The sequence below is a fragment of the Kogia breviceps genome, chromosome 18 (assembly GCF_026419965.1).
Source record: "Kogia breviceps isolate mKogBre1 chromosome 18, mKogBre1 haplotype 1, whole genome shotgun sequence".
Classification (NCBI taxonomy): domain Eukaryota; kingdom Metazoa; phylum Chordata; class Mammalia; order Artiodactyla; family Physeteridae; genus Kogia; species Kogia breviceps.
Genome location: NC_081327.1, coordinates 45,023,132 through 45,040,228, shown reverse-complemented (window position 1 = coordinate 45,040,228; position 17,097 = coordinate 45,023,132). Strand labels below are relative to the sequence as shown.

Sequence of the window (17,097 nt, the reverse complement as noted above, 5' to 3'; positions counted from 1 at the left end):
GTCAGAAAAAGTACCTCTGGTTATTCTATTATTGCTAGTTCACTAATAAGTATTTATCAGGGAATGGGGCCTACCTGTGATGATCAAGGAATGCAGGATACATTACCAATATTCTCTCCCAGCTTCCTCAGAAATAAACATCCTCTATTTAGAGTAATACAATTCCAATGAATGAATATATAAGTTCTAGGTTTGGTCTAGTGTTCTGTGTTTGTCCTCTAATTTCTAGAACCAAGATTCTTAACCTTTTAGGGTAATGGACTGAAAATCTGGAAAAAGTAAGTCCTTCTTCTGAGAAAAATGCAAATATGCACGCACTTTGGCAGTTGATCTTAGGGGAGTCCTTAACCATTTTGAAGTCCATTCACTGAACCCAAGGTGACAACCTGTGAACTCAGAGGGTTACTGACTATCCTGATTTGCACAGGACCAGAAGTTTCCCAGGATGCAGGACTTCAAATACTAAAACCAGCAAGTCCCAAACAAATCAGGATGAGCTGGTCACCTTAGAAATAAAAGTTCTTTAAATGTCATTCCGGTCCTGGTATCACCCAGAACACTGACCTGTGTAGCAAGATCCGGTCAAAATGCAATTGTCTGGGGTCCAGCTCCAGTTCTGGGCGGACACCATGGCAGCTTAATTTGAAGAAGGTTGGCTTGGGGTTCTCCTTAATGCAGCAGACGATGCTGTCTTCAAAGACACCAACTGCGGTAGGGTAGGCCCAAACGTTCAGCTTCTAATGGGAGCGTCAAAACAAAGTACGTTTACACCGAGGATACCAAGGCCTCAAATTTCCCAAGAAAGCCTTGCCCTGGTACACTTGTGTCCATGTGACTGTACCTGCTCCTCACTGGGTTTCAGAAGCATGCTGACGGGCTCCAGGAAGTAGGTGTTTGCTTTGACATCTTTCTGAAAACAGAAGGACACCTCCACGTCCATTGGGGAACTGTTCAGGATTGTCAGTGTCTCCATGTTTCCTGGGAACAAGGATGACTTGTACCTGGAAACAAACAAAAATCAGGGATGTGGATGTGAGGATTGGCTGAGAATTCAGGTGGAAAAGGAGACTGTGAGGCGTCAGGCAATTTCAAAGGATAATGTGGCCACACGGAGGCAGTGTCATGGAGGCTAGGAACACAAGCTTTGTAGTTGTGAAGACTTAGAGCTGTGATGTGACCAGCCCCCGCCCCCATCCCAAGCCTTGGTCTCCTCATCTCTAAGATGGGATGATAATATCCCTTCGTATTTCCGTGACTATTACATGAAATAGTGCACCTAATGCTCTGAGGGCAGCTGCAGATATCAAATACCCAATAAGTGGTAGTTATTACTATTGCAAAGATTTCTGACTGAAAAATCTGTAGCTCTGTCCTTCCCAGTACTTACATTTCCAGGAGAGATGATAATATGAGTAACCTGTTATTTCATAAGTCTTAGAGATGACCTCATTTACCACCTTCTCCTACACCTGCGCAGGATGCTACTGTTCCGACACGGATTGTAACTGTTCACTGTTACAAGGTTGTTTCTGTTCCCTTAGTGCCTTAGGGAGAGATCCATGGCGTGGAGCACTGTAAGCACTGGAAGCTGCCCAGTTAATGGTACCAAACAGAAAAGGAACCACAGGAGGCACGAGGAAGATTAACGAACACACACATCGTAGGAGGTCATAGCACAGGCCAGGAAAGCGGGGCACCATAGTACCCACTGGTGCCCAGAAACAGTCTGAAAAGCTCTCTGGACAGGTTAAGATGGAGGAAGGAAGGAGAGGGCATTGCAGAGACTAAATCAAAGTCCGAGAGACAGAGCACTCTCTGTGTAACTGCCAGAGTGGTGGTGGCCTCCACATCTCGCTGGTAATCACCACCACTGAGCACTCTGCTAAAAGTTCCATATGTACTAACCAGTTCAGTCTTCCCAAAACTGTGCAGTAGGTGCTATTATTTTCCCACTTTGCAGATGAGGACATTGAGGCTCAGTAAGACTTAAAAGAATAGATGAATAATACTTGTTTCTGGACCACTGTAATCGCCCTCCTGGATCCCCGCTCTCTGGCCCCATATCCTGGTTAATTCCAGTGCTGCTCTGAATACATGCCTCTCTGAATGGCCATCATTTCCCTGAATCCGACCTCCAGGCTGCTCTGTACATCATGTCCATCAAGCTGACTCCCACTCCATCTCTTGCCTAAGTCCTTCTACTGGGCTTTGAAGATCCTCTCCGTCAACAATCAACACCCTTCACCTTCACTTGCTAGTTCAGCACCTTAGGAAATAAACTGGCAGTTATGAAGGGAATGGAGAACTAAGTTGGCTCATTAGTTTCACCAAGTAGGCATAGAAATAATCATTCTCTACTTATCACAATAAATGCTAGATTGAATTAAGACATGGTTGAGACCCTGGTTCTATTTTTGGTCTCACCTCCTTGCCTATACACTTAAAAACTTACATATAACTGAAAAAACTAGTATTACTAAATATTTCTGATCACTGACCTTTCCTGGGCCCTTGGTTCTACTTGATAATCTTAATCTATTTCTCTAATATTCTCCCTTCTCCCACTTTGCACAAAACCTGTTTCATACCTTCTCCACTTTCTCAACATTTTAAACTTCCTTCCACTTGCCTCACTGTTAGGGATGACCTCACATCATTCATCACGGAGAAGAACATTTGCATGGGAACCCCCTCCCCATGCCAGCCAAATCTGTAAACCTACCTGCACCTGAAGCCGTCTCACCTCCCTCCAACCTAGCATGAGGTGACGGTCCCTCTTCCTGGCAAAGGCCACCATCTCCACATCTCGTTGTGTTGTTTCAGGGAGCTGCACCACCGATGGCCCTTACGTGCTCTGGAAACTCTAGCCGCTTCCTCGCTACTTCCCCTTGACATCCAAACATCGTGAGAACAACAGCGAACGAAGAACAGCCTTCCCTGCACTCCACGTCTCCCTCCGGTCCTCAACTCCCTCCATCTCCCTTCACAGCCAAGCTTTCCCAAAGAGCGATCTCCACACTCTGTCTCCATTCTCTCACCTCCCACTGACTCCTCAACACACTTTACCTGGGCTTCATCCTCAGAAATCCCCTGCAAAGGGCTGTTGCTGAGCCTCCTATGACTTCCTTGTTGTTGAACCCTGTGGACGCTGATGTTCTCATCGTTCCGCCCTCTCTACCTCAATCAACATAGCTGATCACACCCTCTTCTCATGGCTCCCTGACACCACCCTTTCTTGGTTTCCACCAATAGCTCTCGCCCTCTTTCTTATCTTCTTTGCTGGCCTCTCCTCTTTTGAGTGGTGGAGTCCTTTGAGGCTCCAACCATGGTCCTTCTCTCCTTACTGTGTCCTCTCATCTTAGGTGATCTCATCCACACCTGTGGCTTTTGTTGTCTGGAAGATAGACTCTCCTCTGAGAACCAAAACCATATAGACTATGCCCTGCTTTAGGTGGCTACTGGCTGTATCTCCCAAGCATCTCAAACTTAACATACCCCAAAGTGCACACTTGACCCTACCAAAACCTGGTCTTCTTCCAAGCTTCCCCATCTGGGAAAATGGCACCCCCATTCATTTGGGACCTTAGCAGAAACTTGGGGCACAAGAACCCAGTTCTCCTGATTTGTGGTTCTGGGCTAACTGAGGCAATGTTAGTAAAAGCTACGTCTCCATAGGAACCCTGCTTGTACTATTCATGAGTCCACCCCAGGGGTCTGAAATCTGCTTTGAAATAATGGAACACTTACTTATCTCTTGATTTTCCACAAAGCAGTGGCCCGAAGTAAAACCTCTCCAGGCTCACAATATACTTCTTAAAGATGACCTCATTTGCCTTCATGTCCTTCTTCTGCTGAGGGAAGACCACTCTGAAGACAGGGGAGCAAGAGAAGAGGAGAGCTGTCTGAATTGCCTCCGCATGATGTATACATGAACCCAACACTCTTTGTTCAGCAAAAGGTCCAGGTGTCTGGAGACAGAACGACTCTTAATTTGAGGACATTTATCGAGCCTTTATTCCTGTACCCTCGCATCTCCAACCCCGAGTGAAGACAGTACAGTTTGAACTTGAGAAGAAAGATTCCCGGTGGTGTCTTTCACCGCTGATGATGGGTGAGCTGGATCCTTTATCAGCTGATGGGGCTGATGATGCAGCTGAGCTGGATTTCCTGTTCGAGTGTGCCCAGCTAGAAAAAGTCCTGAGGAACCCTATGGAAAACTAGTTCTGGTGGATCTTAACCAGCTTCGGAATTCTCTGTCCAACGTGGTCCCTTGGTGAGAACTGCAAAAAAGCTCCTCTCGGTGGACAAGCTATAAAAGGCCCCACTAGCTTGCTCAGTCAGGTGCCTTTATGTGGTGCATGAGGGACTCGGTGTTTGGTAGCTCAGGGAAAAATCTCCTGCCTGTGGAGATTCACACATATATGGATATTATAGGATAAAAAGTCCTACAGTAAATATAAAATCTGTTTACATTTGCTGTATAGTTAAATAAGCCAACTAACGTGTCATAGGAAGACATTTCCCCCCTCTTCACTCCTATTAGCTTTCTCTTTATTTCAGTCTCATGGTACCATATCATTCCTGTGACTTAGTCAATGTCCAAGACTCTGGAGCCTAATACAAGAGGGCCTGAGATGCTGTCCCAGTTCCACATTTGTATTAACAGCCACCTTGTTCAGGGCACCATGGGGGAAGATGAAAATGTTATCTGTCAACCTTTTCTTTTCAAAACAAAGTACACTTACTTTGGGTCTTGGCAAATGCATGGGTACGTGCAGACACCTCGGCAATAAAGCTGGTATTGGCGGTGAGTTCCAAGTATCTCAAAGTTAAACGTTTGGTCAAAGATCCCAAGATCATTGGAAGAGAAGTGCACTCGCAACGTCACCTCACCATTGGCTGGTATGATCCACCGGAAATGGTTCAGCCTGAAAATGACCACACAGGCTTTTAAAGTAAGAACGCTTCCTTCGGGCCAAGAGAAGACAGGATTGGTGCCTGGGAGGAGTCCGGTACTGCTGGGGTTATAGGTGTGACCGCCCCGTTCCCATCTGGTGCTGCAACAGCCACACCCTCCATCTGGGGCTTCAGCCTTCCCCTCCCTGGGCTGGTCCGGGGCCCACCTGGAGAACTGCTCCTGTGGATTCTGCCCAGAGAAGTTGTCCTGCTCTATGTCCGACAGGGGAGCAATGGTTCCAGAGGTTGCCCCAGAAAGGCCCTTCTTGCTGGAGGCCATGTGACGTTTCTCCTTCTGAGTCTCGCGGGTCTGATCTGTTTTTTCTTTAGTTTTCTGTCTGCTCCCCTTAGATGAGGTGGTCTGTTCCTCCTGGGTCTTAATTAGAAATGAGCACCGGGTCTTAAACATTCATCTTATGAACACAGGAGCAGGAGACAGAGACGCCAATAACATATGCCTGCAGTCTGCCGTGACCACGCTGCAGGTTCAGGAGGCTGGAGGCTGCCTAGAGCAGCAGGGCCCAGTCTATGACACTAGGGTACAAGGGAAGAGGTAGAGTGGAGAGAGTCTAGTGGTTTCCTTGGCACCTCATTCCCTGAGAAGGAGGCCAAAAGTCCAGAGAATGCTTGAAGCTGGCAGGGAGTATGTTCCTATACTGCATTTTGTTGTTGCATTTCCTTAATATCTTTTAATCTAGAACCCCACTCCCTCCCAATCACACTGACTTTTGGCAGAGACCAGATCTGTATTCTTACAGAATATTCCATAGTCTACAAATTTTCTAACTATTCTCAGTGTCATTTAACTTATTCCTTTATTTACTGCATTTCACGTAAAGTGAAAGTTAGATTTAAAAGCTTGATTAGATTCAGAGATGATGCTGTGTACACCACACTCCATCACGATGGGAGACAAATAATGTCAGGCTGACTCCTGATTACAGACACAAAGTGTGTTTGTGTGGCTGCAGCGGTGCCCGCCAGATCTTGGCCGTGGCAAAGTGGACCTTCCCCTTTGCAACCAGCTGGTCACCTGTGGGGTGATGGTCTGGCTCAGAGTGAGAGTCTTGTTCCCTGACAAACCAGCCCTGTGGGTATCCACTGGCGCTCCTTAATCAATTATGTCCTTGGGTACACCAGTACTTTTTAAAGTCTACCATTCCTCCTAAAATTTTAGCTGCCATTCTTCTAGAAAGAAGTGCTTTCCTTCATCAGTTGGAGATGAACTAGAGTTCCTCTTAAAACCGTAAGTTAAAGAATGCTAAACTCTTTCCTCTTAATGGTCAATTTTCAGAAAAGAGGTTGGTGTAATAGTCACCTCTGATGGTGGCAATATTTTCTTCTTTATCTTTTTAATTACACTCTGCTCAAGTAAGGCCTGGCCACCAATGCTCTGACCTCAGAGCAGAATAACAGAATAACAGCCCTACTTACTTATTAAACTGAAGTTTGGGGCTCTCTGTTACCTAACTGAGCTGTAGGCAGGGCCTATAGGTGACTTTATTTGCTGTTGATTTTATTTCTTTTTTGCTGACATGCATGGTTTATACGAAGGAGGCTGTGTGGGGAGATTCAAATTTTGGGCCCCCATACTCCTCTGGGAGTAAATGTAATATATATTTTCTACTTTTACATGATTTCATTTTGATCGCTTATATTTTTAATCCAGGTGGAATTAATCTGACTGTATTGTGTCAGGCAAGGAGATTAAAAAGCAACTTTACCCCAAATATCCAATCTTTCCCATATAATTTCTTTAATAATCTGTCCTTTCTCTAATGGTGCGTGTTGCCTTAACTTGTATCTGTTGATTCTTGTATTCTTATGCACCATGTGAATTACCTTGGCTTCGCAATACATTCTGATATCTCTTTAAAAGAGATCGTTTTGCTGCTTACTTCTTCTTGCAGATGAGCTGCAGAGTGGTTCGACAAGTTCCCTAAACCATCCACAGGAATTGCAAAGGTTGGAAGGTAAGAATCAGTCATTTTCAGTCTCTTCTTAGGGGAGTAGGAAGAGTCAGACCGGGCACAGGTGCAGCTTAGGGAGGCTCAGGTGGAAAAATCTCAGAGAGAAGAGGGAAACACCCCGGGGAGCACGACACCCAATGTCAGTGTGATTGGGAGGGAGTGGGGTTCTAGATTAAAAGATATTAAGGAAATGCAACAAAATGCAGTATAGGAACATACTCCCTGCCAGCTTCAAGCGTTCTTGGCTTTTTCTGGCCGCAGGGAGGGCCCAGCTGAACTCCCGCCAAGGTCAGGAGGACAAGCTGCTCCCTTTACCTTTGAGGAGGCTGGGGTGGCTGAAAGCTCTGCTTCTGCTTCCACTTCTCTTTTCTCCTCCGTCAGGGAGAGCTCTTTGGACGGTGGAGTTACAAACACGAAATGCTCCAGGATTTCCTCCATGGCCAGAGGCAGCCGCTTCACAGGGTAGGAGATGAGTGAGAACAAGGCAGGCGGTGGGATGGGTGGTCCAGAGGAACCCAGGCCCAAGAGGTCTAGGATCTAAAGGAAAAGCCCAAGATTAATTTCCTGTGCAGAGGGTGGGCTACCCCTAACTGCCTCCCTGAGTGAGCACAGGATGCTCAGACTCTCCCTCCTTCCTCTCAACTTTCTGATGCCCTGCGATCGGCTTGGGTCAGGGACAGCGTGTAAAGGGTCCTTCCAGATCCCCATGCCCCCAGACCCGGCTGGGGCTCTTGCTGTGGGCTGTGGGCTCCCTCTCTTATCATAACCCTTGTCATTTTATTTTAACTGTCTGTCTTTGTAACTGGACTGTAAAGCCCGTTAGGACCGGAACCAGGGCGATACAGCACATGGCCTACCGCACAGTAGGCACTCAAAAACAATCTCCGTTTAAAGAGACCAGCTCCTAAGGTTCTGATGTCTATAGCATAGAGTTGTTTCATTTATTTTCAGATCCTGTTAATTTTTCTTTTACCTTTAAGTGTTCTTTCTTTCCAAAGGTGAAAGAGAGTTAGGGCTAGAGCAGGTCATATACAGGAAAGAAAAAAAAAGAAAAACAACTCACCAAAGATTCTGGGAATGGGGTAAAAGATGGGAATGAAGAGAGAAGTAAAAAAAGAGACTTGAGAGACAGAAAACTTATCCCTACAGCATTTTCCCATTCCACTCTGATATATGATGAGAGCATTCTCCAGAGCAGATGGCTTGAAAATCTAGTAGTAACTTCCTTCTCCGCTTGTAAAACCCTCCGAATAAGGATGCTATCCCCTGATTAATTGTTGTCATCACAACAGTTAGGCCATCTGAGTGCCCATTCTATGGACTAAATGGGCTATTAGGCCTAGCAAGTAACTACCGACATGCAATCTTGTGTTTCTAATTCTCTGGGTCAGACAGCAGAAGACACTTCCTGACTAACATGTAGCTAGAGTTAACTCCCAGGATTTAGAACGTCTGTGAGGAAAGGGATGAATAATTTGTACCACTTATTAAAGTAACAGAGGCAGGGAGTTCTTTAAGCTACAATCTGACCAAGGACTCCTCTCTGGCTCCACCCCCTACCTTTTAAGGTTGCATCTAGTTTCTGATAAAAACTAAACCAGAGGGACTTCCCTGGTGGCACAGTGGTTAAGAATCCGCCTGCCAATGCAGGGGACACGGGTTCGAGCCCTGGTCCGGGAAGATCCCACATGCCGCAGAGTAACGAAGCCCGTGTGCCGCAACTACAGAGCCTGTGTGCCACAGCTACCGAAGCCCACGTGCCTAGAGCCCGTACTCCGCAAAAAGAGAAGCCACCTCAATGAGAAGCCCGCGTACCACAACAAAGACCCAACACAGGCAAAAAAATAATAATAAATTTATTAAAAACAAAAACAAACAAACTAAACTAGAGGTGGGCAAACTGTGGCCCTCTGGTGAAATCTCACTTGCTGCCTGCTTTTGTAAATCAAGTTGTATAGGAACAGAGTCACACCCATTCATTTACATACTGTTGGGGGTCAGGACAGAGACTGTATGACCTGCAGCCTCAAATATTTGCTTTCTGGTGTTTCACAGAAAAAGTTTGTCCCTGGACAAAAGGCTATAATAACCATCCCCTCCAAACCACTGCCAAAGGGGCTTTAGATACGCAATGGTTTTGTTTCTAGCAACAAAAAGCTGTCTGGTAGTATAATTTCTGTCACTGGGGGAAGCCTGTGGGAAAGACATTTTAGAATAGTTGAGCCACTTGTGTCACCCCAAAGTATACCTGCCTTGCCAACCCCTAACACAGGATTGTCAATGTTAAAAATCAACTTTACAGGGGCTTCCCTGGTGGCGCAGTGGTTGAGAGTCCGCCTGCCGATGCAGGGGACGCGGGTTCGTGCCCCGGTCCGGGAAGATCCCACATGCCGTGGAGCGGCTGGGCCCGTGAGCCATGGCCGCTGAGCCTGCGCGTCCGGAGCCTGTGCTCCGCAACGGGAGAGGCCACAGCAGTGAGAGGCCCGCGTACCGCAAAAAAAAAAAAAAAAAAAAATCAACTTTACAGGTGGCTTTTTACGAGGTTAGATGGAATAGTTGAGATCTGTGGAACTCTCTATGGATGTTTCACCACATAGAAAAAGGTCCTTTTAGGCATTATTGTCTTATATCCAAAGGGGCATCAGAGATTAATGGAATAAAGGGGATATGGATTTGGGGTTGGAAGAAACACTTTTATGGGGATTAGCACTGCACAGCTGCCTGGCTACTTGACTCGTTACATCCGCATCCTGGAGAAGAGTCTGTACCTGCTCCTCTTTGGGAAGCCTGTCATTCTCCAGGGCCTGCTTCCAGCTCGAGCCTTCGGAGTCGGGCATCTGGATGCTTATGAAGGGCACGCCAAGGTCCTTCTTCCCTCCGTGGTCCTCCTCCTGGCCCTCGCCCCCCTCGCGGCGCTCCTCCTGCGCGCGGAGCTTCTCTAGCCGCTCCCTCTCAGCCCTCTCCCGCTCCAGGCGCTCCCTCTCTGCGCGCTCTCTCTCCCGGTCCTTGCGGCCTCGGCGCCCACCCGACGACGGAACCTGGCGCTGGTCGGTTCCGTCCTCATGGCTCACATCCTCGGCCCCGGTATGATGCAGCAGAACTCCTTGCTGCCGGTCCCAGTACGTGAGGATGTTCTGGATATCCTTCAGAGACAACTCATAGGTCTTAAACTTCTGGGCCATGTTCTTGTCAGTGTCCTTTGGGAAGTCCCCTTCGCTGTCCTCTTGCTCCTGGGCAAGAGGAAACCCAAGCATGTTGATATCTGACAGCTGGTTCTTCTTCTTGTTCAATTCTTCCTTCTCCGCAGCCACCTGCTCCCTAACAGAGACTTTTCTTTCTATTGCATCATTCTTCAACTCTAGTTTGGAAAAACTAAGAATCTAGGAGGCAAAACACATAAATTATTCTTAAAAGAGTTCTTTGAGGGAGAGCAAATCGCATAAAGAAGAGCAAGAGGGTGCTTAGTTTTGTAAGAAGGCCTCATACAATTCCAGGCACCTCGTGTATTCACACTAGGGCTGTGCCTAAGAATCGCCTGGGGGCCTTTCTCAAAATATCTGCTCTGTGGTCCTCCCTTGTCATACAGCTAGCTGGGGCCTGGCATTATGCACTTCGTAAAAGGTGCACAGCAACTGTGATGTGCACCTGTGGTTGAGAGCTGCTGTTTTGAAGGATCAACGGGAAAGGATCCCCAAAATGATCCTCTCTTCGGGAGAGGCCAGAGCGTAGAGGTCCAATCCTGGTCGCACTGCTCGCTAGCTGTGTGACCTTGGGTGAGCAATTCACATCTCTGTCCTACCTGTATAATGTTGATAGTAATATTAATAAGTACCTCAGAGGACTACTGAAGATTAAATGTGTGAATACATGTAAAAAGCTTATAATAGCATCAATTCTAATTCCTCCCAACCCACCCATTTCCCCCTTGGTATCCATACATTTGTTCTCTACGCCGGTGTCTCTATTTCTGCTTGGTAAATAAGGTCATCTGTACCATTTTTCTAAATTCACATATATATGTTAATATATGATATTTGTTTTTCTCTTTTTGACTTACTTCACTCTGTATAACTCTCTCTAATTGACACATATACACTATTGATACTATGTATAAAATAGACAACTGATGGGAACATACGGTATAGCACTGGGAACTCTACCTATGCACTGTGGTGTCCTAAATGGGATGGAAATCCCAAAGGGAAGGGATATATATATATGCATGGCTGATTCGTTTTGCTGTGCAGTAGAAGCTAACACAACATTGTAAAGCAACTATACTCCAGTAAAAATAATTTTTAAAAAGCTTATAATAGTGTCTGCCACAGAGTAAAGGGTCTCTTAATGTCAAGTTATTAAAATTATACAGGTTATGTATATAATCAGTATTGTTGGGAACAGATGAGGGTTTAGAATCTGGCTGCACTCCAGTCTTTTAAACAAACGTGTATTTATATAATGAAGCTGGCATAGAGAAACCAACCTTATTCTCTTTCTTACTGCCCTTTTAAACCTGCTTTGTGGGCTCTGATTTTCTCTTCTCCAATGAACTCCTTTGGGAGGCTTCACAGGCTTTTGGGTCATTCTTTGATGACATAAAGTCCAGTTCAGTCTAATGATCATTGTCTGCAGTACAGCCCAGTGACAGCTCTGTTCCTGCCTAAGTTTAGGCTTGGAGGCATCGGCCCAGGTTGGCTGTTCACCTCACCGCACTGCATCAACTCCTCCTCCACTTATCCCTCTCTATAGCCTTGAGAGGACCGCTGGCAAGGCTGTCTGTCGGAGGGAGTGGCTCACCTTAGTTGTGTAGGGAGGGGCAGGGCTTGGCGCCTACTGTATTATTCCCCATCTGTAGTCACTGCCAAGACACCGAGAGTTCTGTTTGCACATCCTGTTCTAAGCAGAAGTGGATTTTGCGTGGACGAATAGGCCTGCTGAGGGGAGGACTTGTACCTGGAAGGTTGCGGGAGTCTGAACTCCAGGCCTGCTTGTTCCTTGTGCTCGTTTTGGTGCCGAAGTTCTGTGCACTCAGACCCTGCTCCTTCCTGAGCTCTACCTGACGGGGATCCCTGGACACTGAGTCCTTTGCCCTTATGTCTACCTCCTGGGACCAGCCTGCACCTCGTCTGGGAGTCTGGCTTTAGTTTCACCCTCAGAACTCCCGATGCTGGAATGGCCGCTGTGCACACAGCTAGCCACGCGCCTCGGCCACCAGCGCCATCCTGGGCATAGCTCTGGCCGTTCTGCCCTTCCCGTATCACGGAGGGCAGAGACGTGACAGCTGAGCTTGGCAGGCTAATAAACGCGAGGACAGCTTACGCTGGAGCATCTCCCTTGACCGTTGTCAAGGATCAGCCCTTGGTTGAACACACTGACTTCGTGGCTCACTGGACGCAACTCTTTCCTACCAGCCTATTTAGCACCATCCAGGGGACGGCAGGGGACAGTGGCAAGAGCCTGGTCTGTGCTCACACACAGCCGGTATCGCTTTATCCTGTTCCACCCCAGATGGGGTTCATGTCTGTGAACCTCCGAGCGAGAGCAGGATGCAAAAGGGCGGGATTATGCGAAGCATAAGACAGCACTGGACATAGAGTCAGTGATCGACAAATGTTGGTCCCTCTCGTCCCACCTTCTGCACCACCACAACATCTACGCAGTCTTGGGTCAGTGTTTTGGGGGGAAGTGTGCTGGGCTGACTGGCCGGTTGCAGTGGTGGGCCACTCTGTGCCTGCCTTTTGCTAAGGGACGAGTGAGGGTCGCTACCTGCCGACTTGGTATCTGGGATTTCCTCATGGGCGGCTCCTCCTTTACGGGCCCCTGCTTTGGCTTTTTGTTCCTCCGTTTTCGCTCGTCTTCTTCCTTCTGCCGCTCAAGCTCCTGCTGCAGCGTCTTTTCCTGCATCTCCTTTGCCAGCCTCTTCAGCTCCCTTCATCAAACCAGGCAGAGAAGACAGAGTCCAGAGGCCCTCCTGCCCGAGCCCCTCCCCTGCCTGGGACTACGTGGCGGGAGAACACGGGGCAGAGCTTCCTCGGGCATAAAAAGAAGGAACAAAGCAAGCTGGGTATACAGGAAGGACGGGAGAAGGAAGGGAGGGAAGAGAAGGAAAGAAGGAAAGGAGGAAAGGATGGCTCACATCTATCTTTGAATGGTCATTCAGCAAAACTGAGAATTGAAGCTCAACTAAGTGGAATTCTCAATGAATCTATATTTCTATTCCAAACTCCTTTCATAGGAGAGTGAAGTAAGGGCTGGAAATAAGCCTGATGTTCGCACTTTTAAAAAGCAGCTTTCAAAGATCGTTCTGATATCGGTACAGATGAGGCCCAGCTTCCTTCCTACACTCAAGTCATAGGTTTAGATAAGAAGAAATGGTGTTTTTAAGAGCACTTCCCACCCTGGCTACCTCAGAGCCATGGTGCTGCTACCTCAGAGCCATGGTGCTGGAGCTGAAGGCAACATTCCTTTCTTTCCTTCTCTTTCTTTCCTTTCCAGCTATGGATTCAAACGTGTTTGCCCTGCAGCTAATGGCAGAGAGGGCACCAAGCCTGGGCACCAGGTACAAACAAGAGTGGAGGGGAGAGCATTTCTGAAGACATGAAATCCATCTATTTTCGTCTCTGGGAATCCCTAGTTGTTCCCGGCTGCTATGGCTCTCTGCCCACTGAAGCTGACTCATCATGACTTCATTACTTCGTGTGTGTGTGTGTGTGTGTGTGTGTGTGTGTGTGTGTGTGTGATACAAACAAGTCACTGCTGACCTTGGAGGATCAGATTTGCATTTCCTAAGTCCACTGTGAGATGAACGCCTGAAAGTAATGACCTGGATGAGAAAGAAAAGCGACTCCTTTGAAATCCCAAAGCTGGGATTTTCATACCTCTGGAGGACCGGGCATGTTTACAGTAGACCATGCAGGAGAAGAGATGAGGGTATATGTACTGCATACTGCAGAGGACATAAAAGCTCTTTGGGGGCCAGTGGGAGGAGTCTGGAGGTGGAGGGACAGGAGAGGGTTAAATTGTAGGCAAGCATCTTGGCCTTCCCCCTCCAATGTTTGGAATCCTAAGGAGGGGTAGGAAATAGACCCCCCCCTCCCTTGGCATGTTTGAAGATCTGAGGGCAGAAAGGACATATTTCTCGCTGCCCACCTGTATCTAAGATGGCCTAAGATAGTGGCCTAAGTCTCTTGGGTGGTGTGGAGGGGATCCCGTCGTTCCTGTGTGGTCCCCAGGGATAGGCACAGAAGGTGGCTAAGAGGGTGGGCTTGGGAGCCTGCCCAGGGTCTCTGGTGAGCTGCCCAGGCTGAGGATCAAGTGAGAGAGGTGGTCAGACCTCAGGGAACGGGCAGCACCACCAAAGACCACCATGGTGGCCAGGGAAGGAGGAGAAATGGCTGAGTTATGCAGGGGCAACCACCATGCCCATGTCACAAGAATGTCCCCTGGGCTACCAGCTGTGGACACCTGAGCACAGAAGTTGATGAGCCACAGTTGTCACGGGGAGTCAGCAGGAGCCCCAGGACAGCAAGGGGCCAGAAGCCCCTCCCCTCATCACATTACATGACCTTTCCCTGAGTCCCAGCTGTCCCCAAGAAAGAAGGAAGGAGAGGAGAATGGAGACTTGGCACGGCTGCAGCAACCAGCACCCTGGATGTGCAAGGTATGTGTTTCTGCTCTCAGCAATTCGTCCCCCCGGGTCTCCTGTGGCCATTGCTCCCCCCACTCCTCCACCCCCCATGACCACGGTCTCTGGGATGGGCCGCGCGCCTGACGGAAGCTGCTCCCTGGGGCTGCGCTTCCGTTCTGACAAGCGCGTGACACTGACCTTCTCTTCCTCTCCTGGAGGGCCTGCTGAACCTCTCGATTGAACACTGTTTTCTCCTCCTCGGTCAAGGCGTCATATTCTTCCTCATCCATGTTTTGCAGACGCTCCTTCTCTCTCTGAAGCGCTTCCCTGCGTTTGTGCTCTGTCGGGGGAACGAACAGGAAGGTGGGGAAAACTCACTCAGCAGCTTTGGCTGCAGAGTGCCCCTGTGGTTTAGCTCTCAGCCTAAACAGGCTGCGGAGGCTGTGTGACAGCGAGAGGTGGCTGCTGCCACAGGCGGCATTCCTAATCGGTGGTGGGGTTTCCTGCATTCACACAGTTCCCAAATTGGTTTCCATCTGTGGCAGGCTGAATAGAGGCCTCAAAGGGGTCCCCGTCCTAATACCCAGAACCTGCGAATATGCTACCTTACATGGCAGAAAGGACTCTGCAGATGTGATTAAATTAAGGACCTTGAGTTGGGGAGATTATCCTGGATTATCTGAGCGGGCCCAATATAATCAAAGAGGTCCACCATAGGGAGGCAGGAGGGTCAGGACCAAAGATGTGACGAACAAGCAGAGGGAGAGAAGTAGATGTGACAATGGAGGCAGGGACCACACGCCAAGAAATACAGGTGGCCTCTAGAAGCTGGAGAAGGCAAGGGAAAGGATTCTCCCCTAGAGCCTCCAAAGGAACGTGGCTCTACTGACACCTCAATTTTAGGACTTCTGACCTCCAGAACCGTAAGATAATAAATCTGTGTTAAGTCACCGAGTTTGAAGTAATTTGTTGTAGGAGCAAAGTAACATACCACCCACTGACTTTACCTATAATTAACATACGCCACCAAAGTGCTCAGGGCGAAACAACCTCTTGCAGACCAAGGGGGACCGCCTTCCACACCCTACAGGTCCTGAAGTGTGGTTCACACTCGGCACGAAGGCACTCAGCTTCTTCTGCACCTTCACCAGCACCACATTCTCACCTGACATTTCTGTAAGGTTGAGCTTTGGGCTCGGAGATCTACATCCTGAGTTCTTTCTCTGACACTTACCGAGGGATAGTAACAGGTCAGAATAATAATTCCTCCTTCATGGGGCTTTTGTGGAGATCAAATAAGCAATCGTGTAAGGCACCTAGCCCAGCACATGGCACATTCATAAATGTTCAATAAAAATTAGATTTTAATATAATAATATTGCTACTGTAGCTCCCTCAGGATTTTAAAAAATGATTCAGGGAATTGGAGCCCATATGGCAACTGTGAAAAACTAAAACTTCAATCTACAGATGATTGAGAAAATGAAAAGAGATACTTTTTTCCAAAAGTTGATCACTGAGGGGAAATGAGCTTTCTGGAAAACTAGGAATCTAGATGTTGCAATACTGCTGAGAGATGCCTGGTCGTTCTTTCTAAATTTTCTCTGCATGAGAATAAAAGGAAGCAGTCTTTGAGTTCTGTTTAAGAACTAAGAGAGCTCAGTGTTCGCAAATCTTTCCTTAAATGGAAAAGCATTATGATTGGTGTAGATTGTTCTAGAAGAGAGAAGTAAGGCTGAGTTAGGAAGGGCAGTGATGCGGTCAGCTGGGTCTGCTTCTGACTAAACTGGGAACTTAAGCTAACATTACTTTCTTTGTGTGTGTTTACGTATTTTTCAATCGTTGAAAATTTTTTCCAGGCCACTGATGTAATGACAAAAAAGAAAAGGGTTCAGAGTTACACAGACCTTACTTTATTTGTGATGTGACCTTACACAAGACTTTGGATACCCCTGAGCCTCATTTTCCTCATCTGTAGAATCAGGGCAGCAATCTTCATAGGGTTGTTGTGAGGATTAAATGACCCAAAGTGTCATTTAAAGACATTTACAGTGTACACCATGTCTGCTGCAGTGCCTGGTACACAGTAGGCTAAAATGTACAAACTGTTTCATAAAGTGATCAGCACCTCTGGTCTTACAGGAAATGCACAGTTGACTTAAACAAAACTGACACGCTAATGCGTCAGCTGAGTCAGGATGGGACCTGTGATCGGGGCCCCTCAGATAGGCTGTAATTACAGAGAAGATAAAGGGATGCAGTATGATGTCGGGGGAAAGAGGAAGGTGCCTGCAGGCAGAAGATCTGGGTTCATCCTTCCTTCTATAATCTCTCAACAGGTCACTTGTGTCTCAGTTTGCTCACATGCAAAGTAGAAATAAGAACTCCCAGTCACCTTCCAGGGCAGAGGTGGGGTGCCAATGAGATGGCAAATGTAATAGTTGCATGTGAACCATGGCATGGAAGCACTGTAAAAAGCCTAGAGCTCTGGTTAAAGGAAAGACCTACAGGGCTTGGGACGGACAGCCTAGGAGGGTATGGGCT

At 47.7% G+C, this 17,097-nt stretch overlaps 1 protein-coding gene across 1 annotated transcript in view; it reads right to left on the bottom strand.

The window, feature by feature from the left end:
- HYDIN (HYDIN axonemal central pair apparatus protein) overlaps window positions 1-17,097 on the bottom strand; it is a 431,864-nt gene that overhangs the window by 71,004 nt on the left and 343,763 nt on the right. Inside the window, exons 45-53 of the mRNA XM_059043993.2 lie at window positions 14,752-14,893; window positions 12,693-12,855; window positions 9,695-10,306; window positions 7,242-7,463; window positions 5,124-5,332; window positions 4,746-4,928; window positions 3,748-3,867; window positions 842-1,001; window positions 565-737 (exon numbers count right to left, since the gene is read on the bottom strand). Of these exons, the coding sequence (XP_058899976.1) occupies window positions 565-737; window positions 842-1,001; window positions 3,748-3,867; window positions 4,746-4,928; window positions 5,124-5,332; window positions 7,242-7,463; window positions 9,695-10,306; window positions 12,693-12,855; window positions 14,752-14,893 (1,984 nt within the window). The remainder of the gene's footprint in view (window positions 1-564; window positions 738-841; window positions 1,002-3,747; window positions 3,868-4,745; window positions 4,929-5,123; window positions 5,333-7,241; window positions 7,464-9,694; window positions 10,307-12,692; window positions 12,856-14,751; window positions 14,894-17,097) is intronic.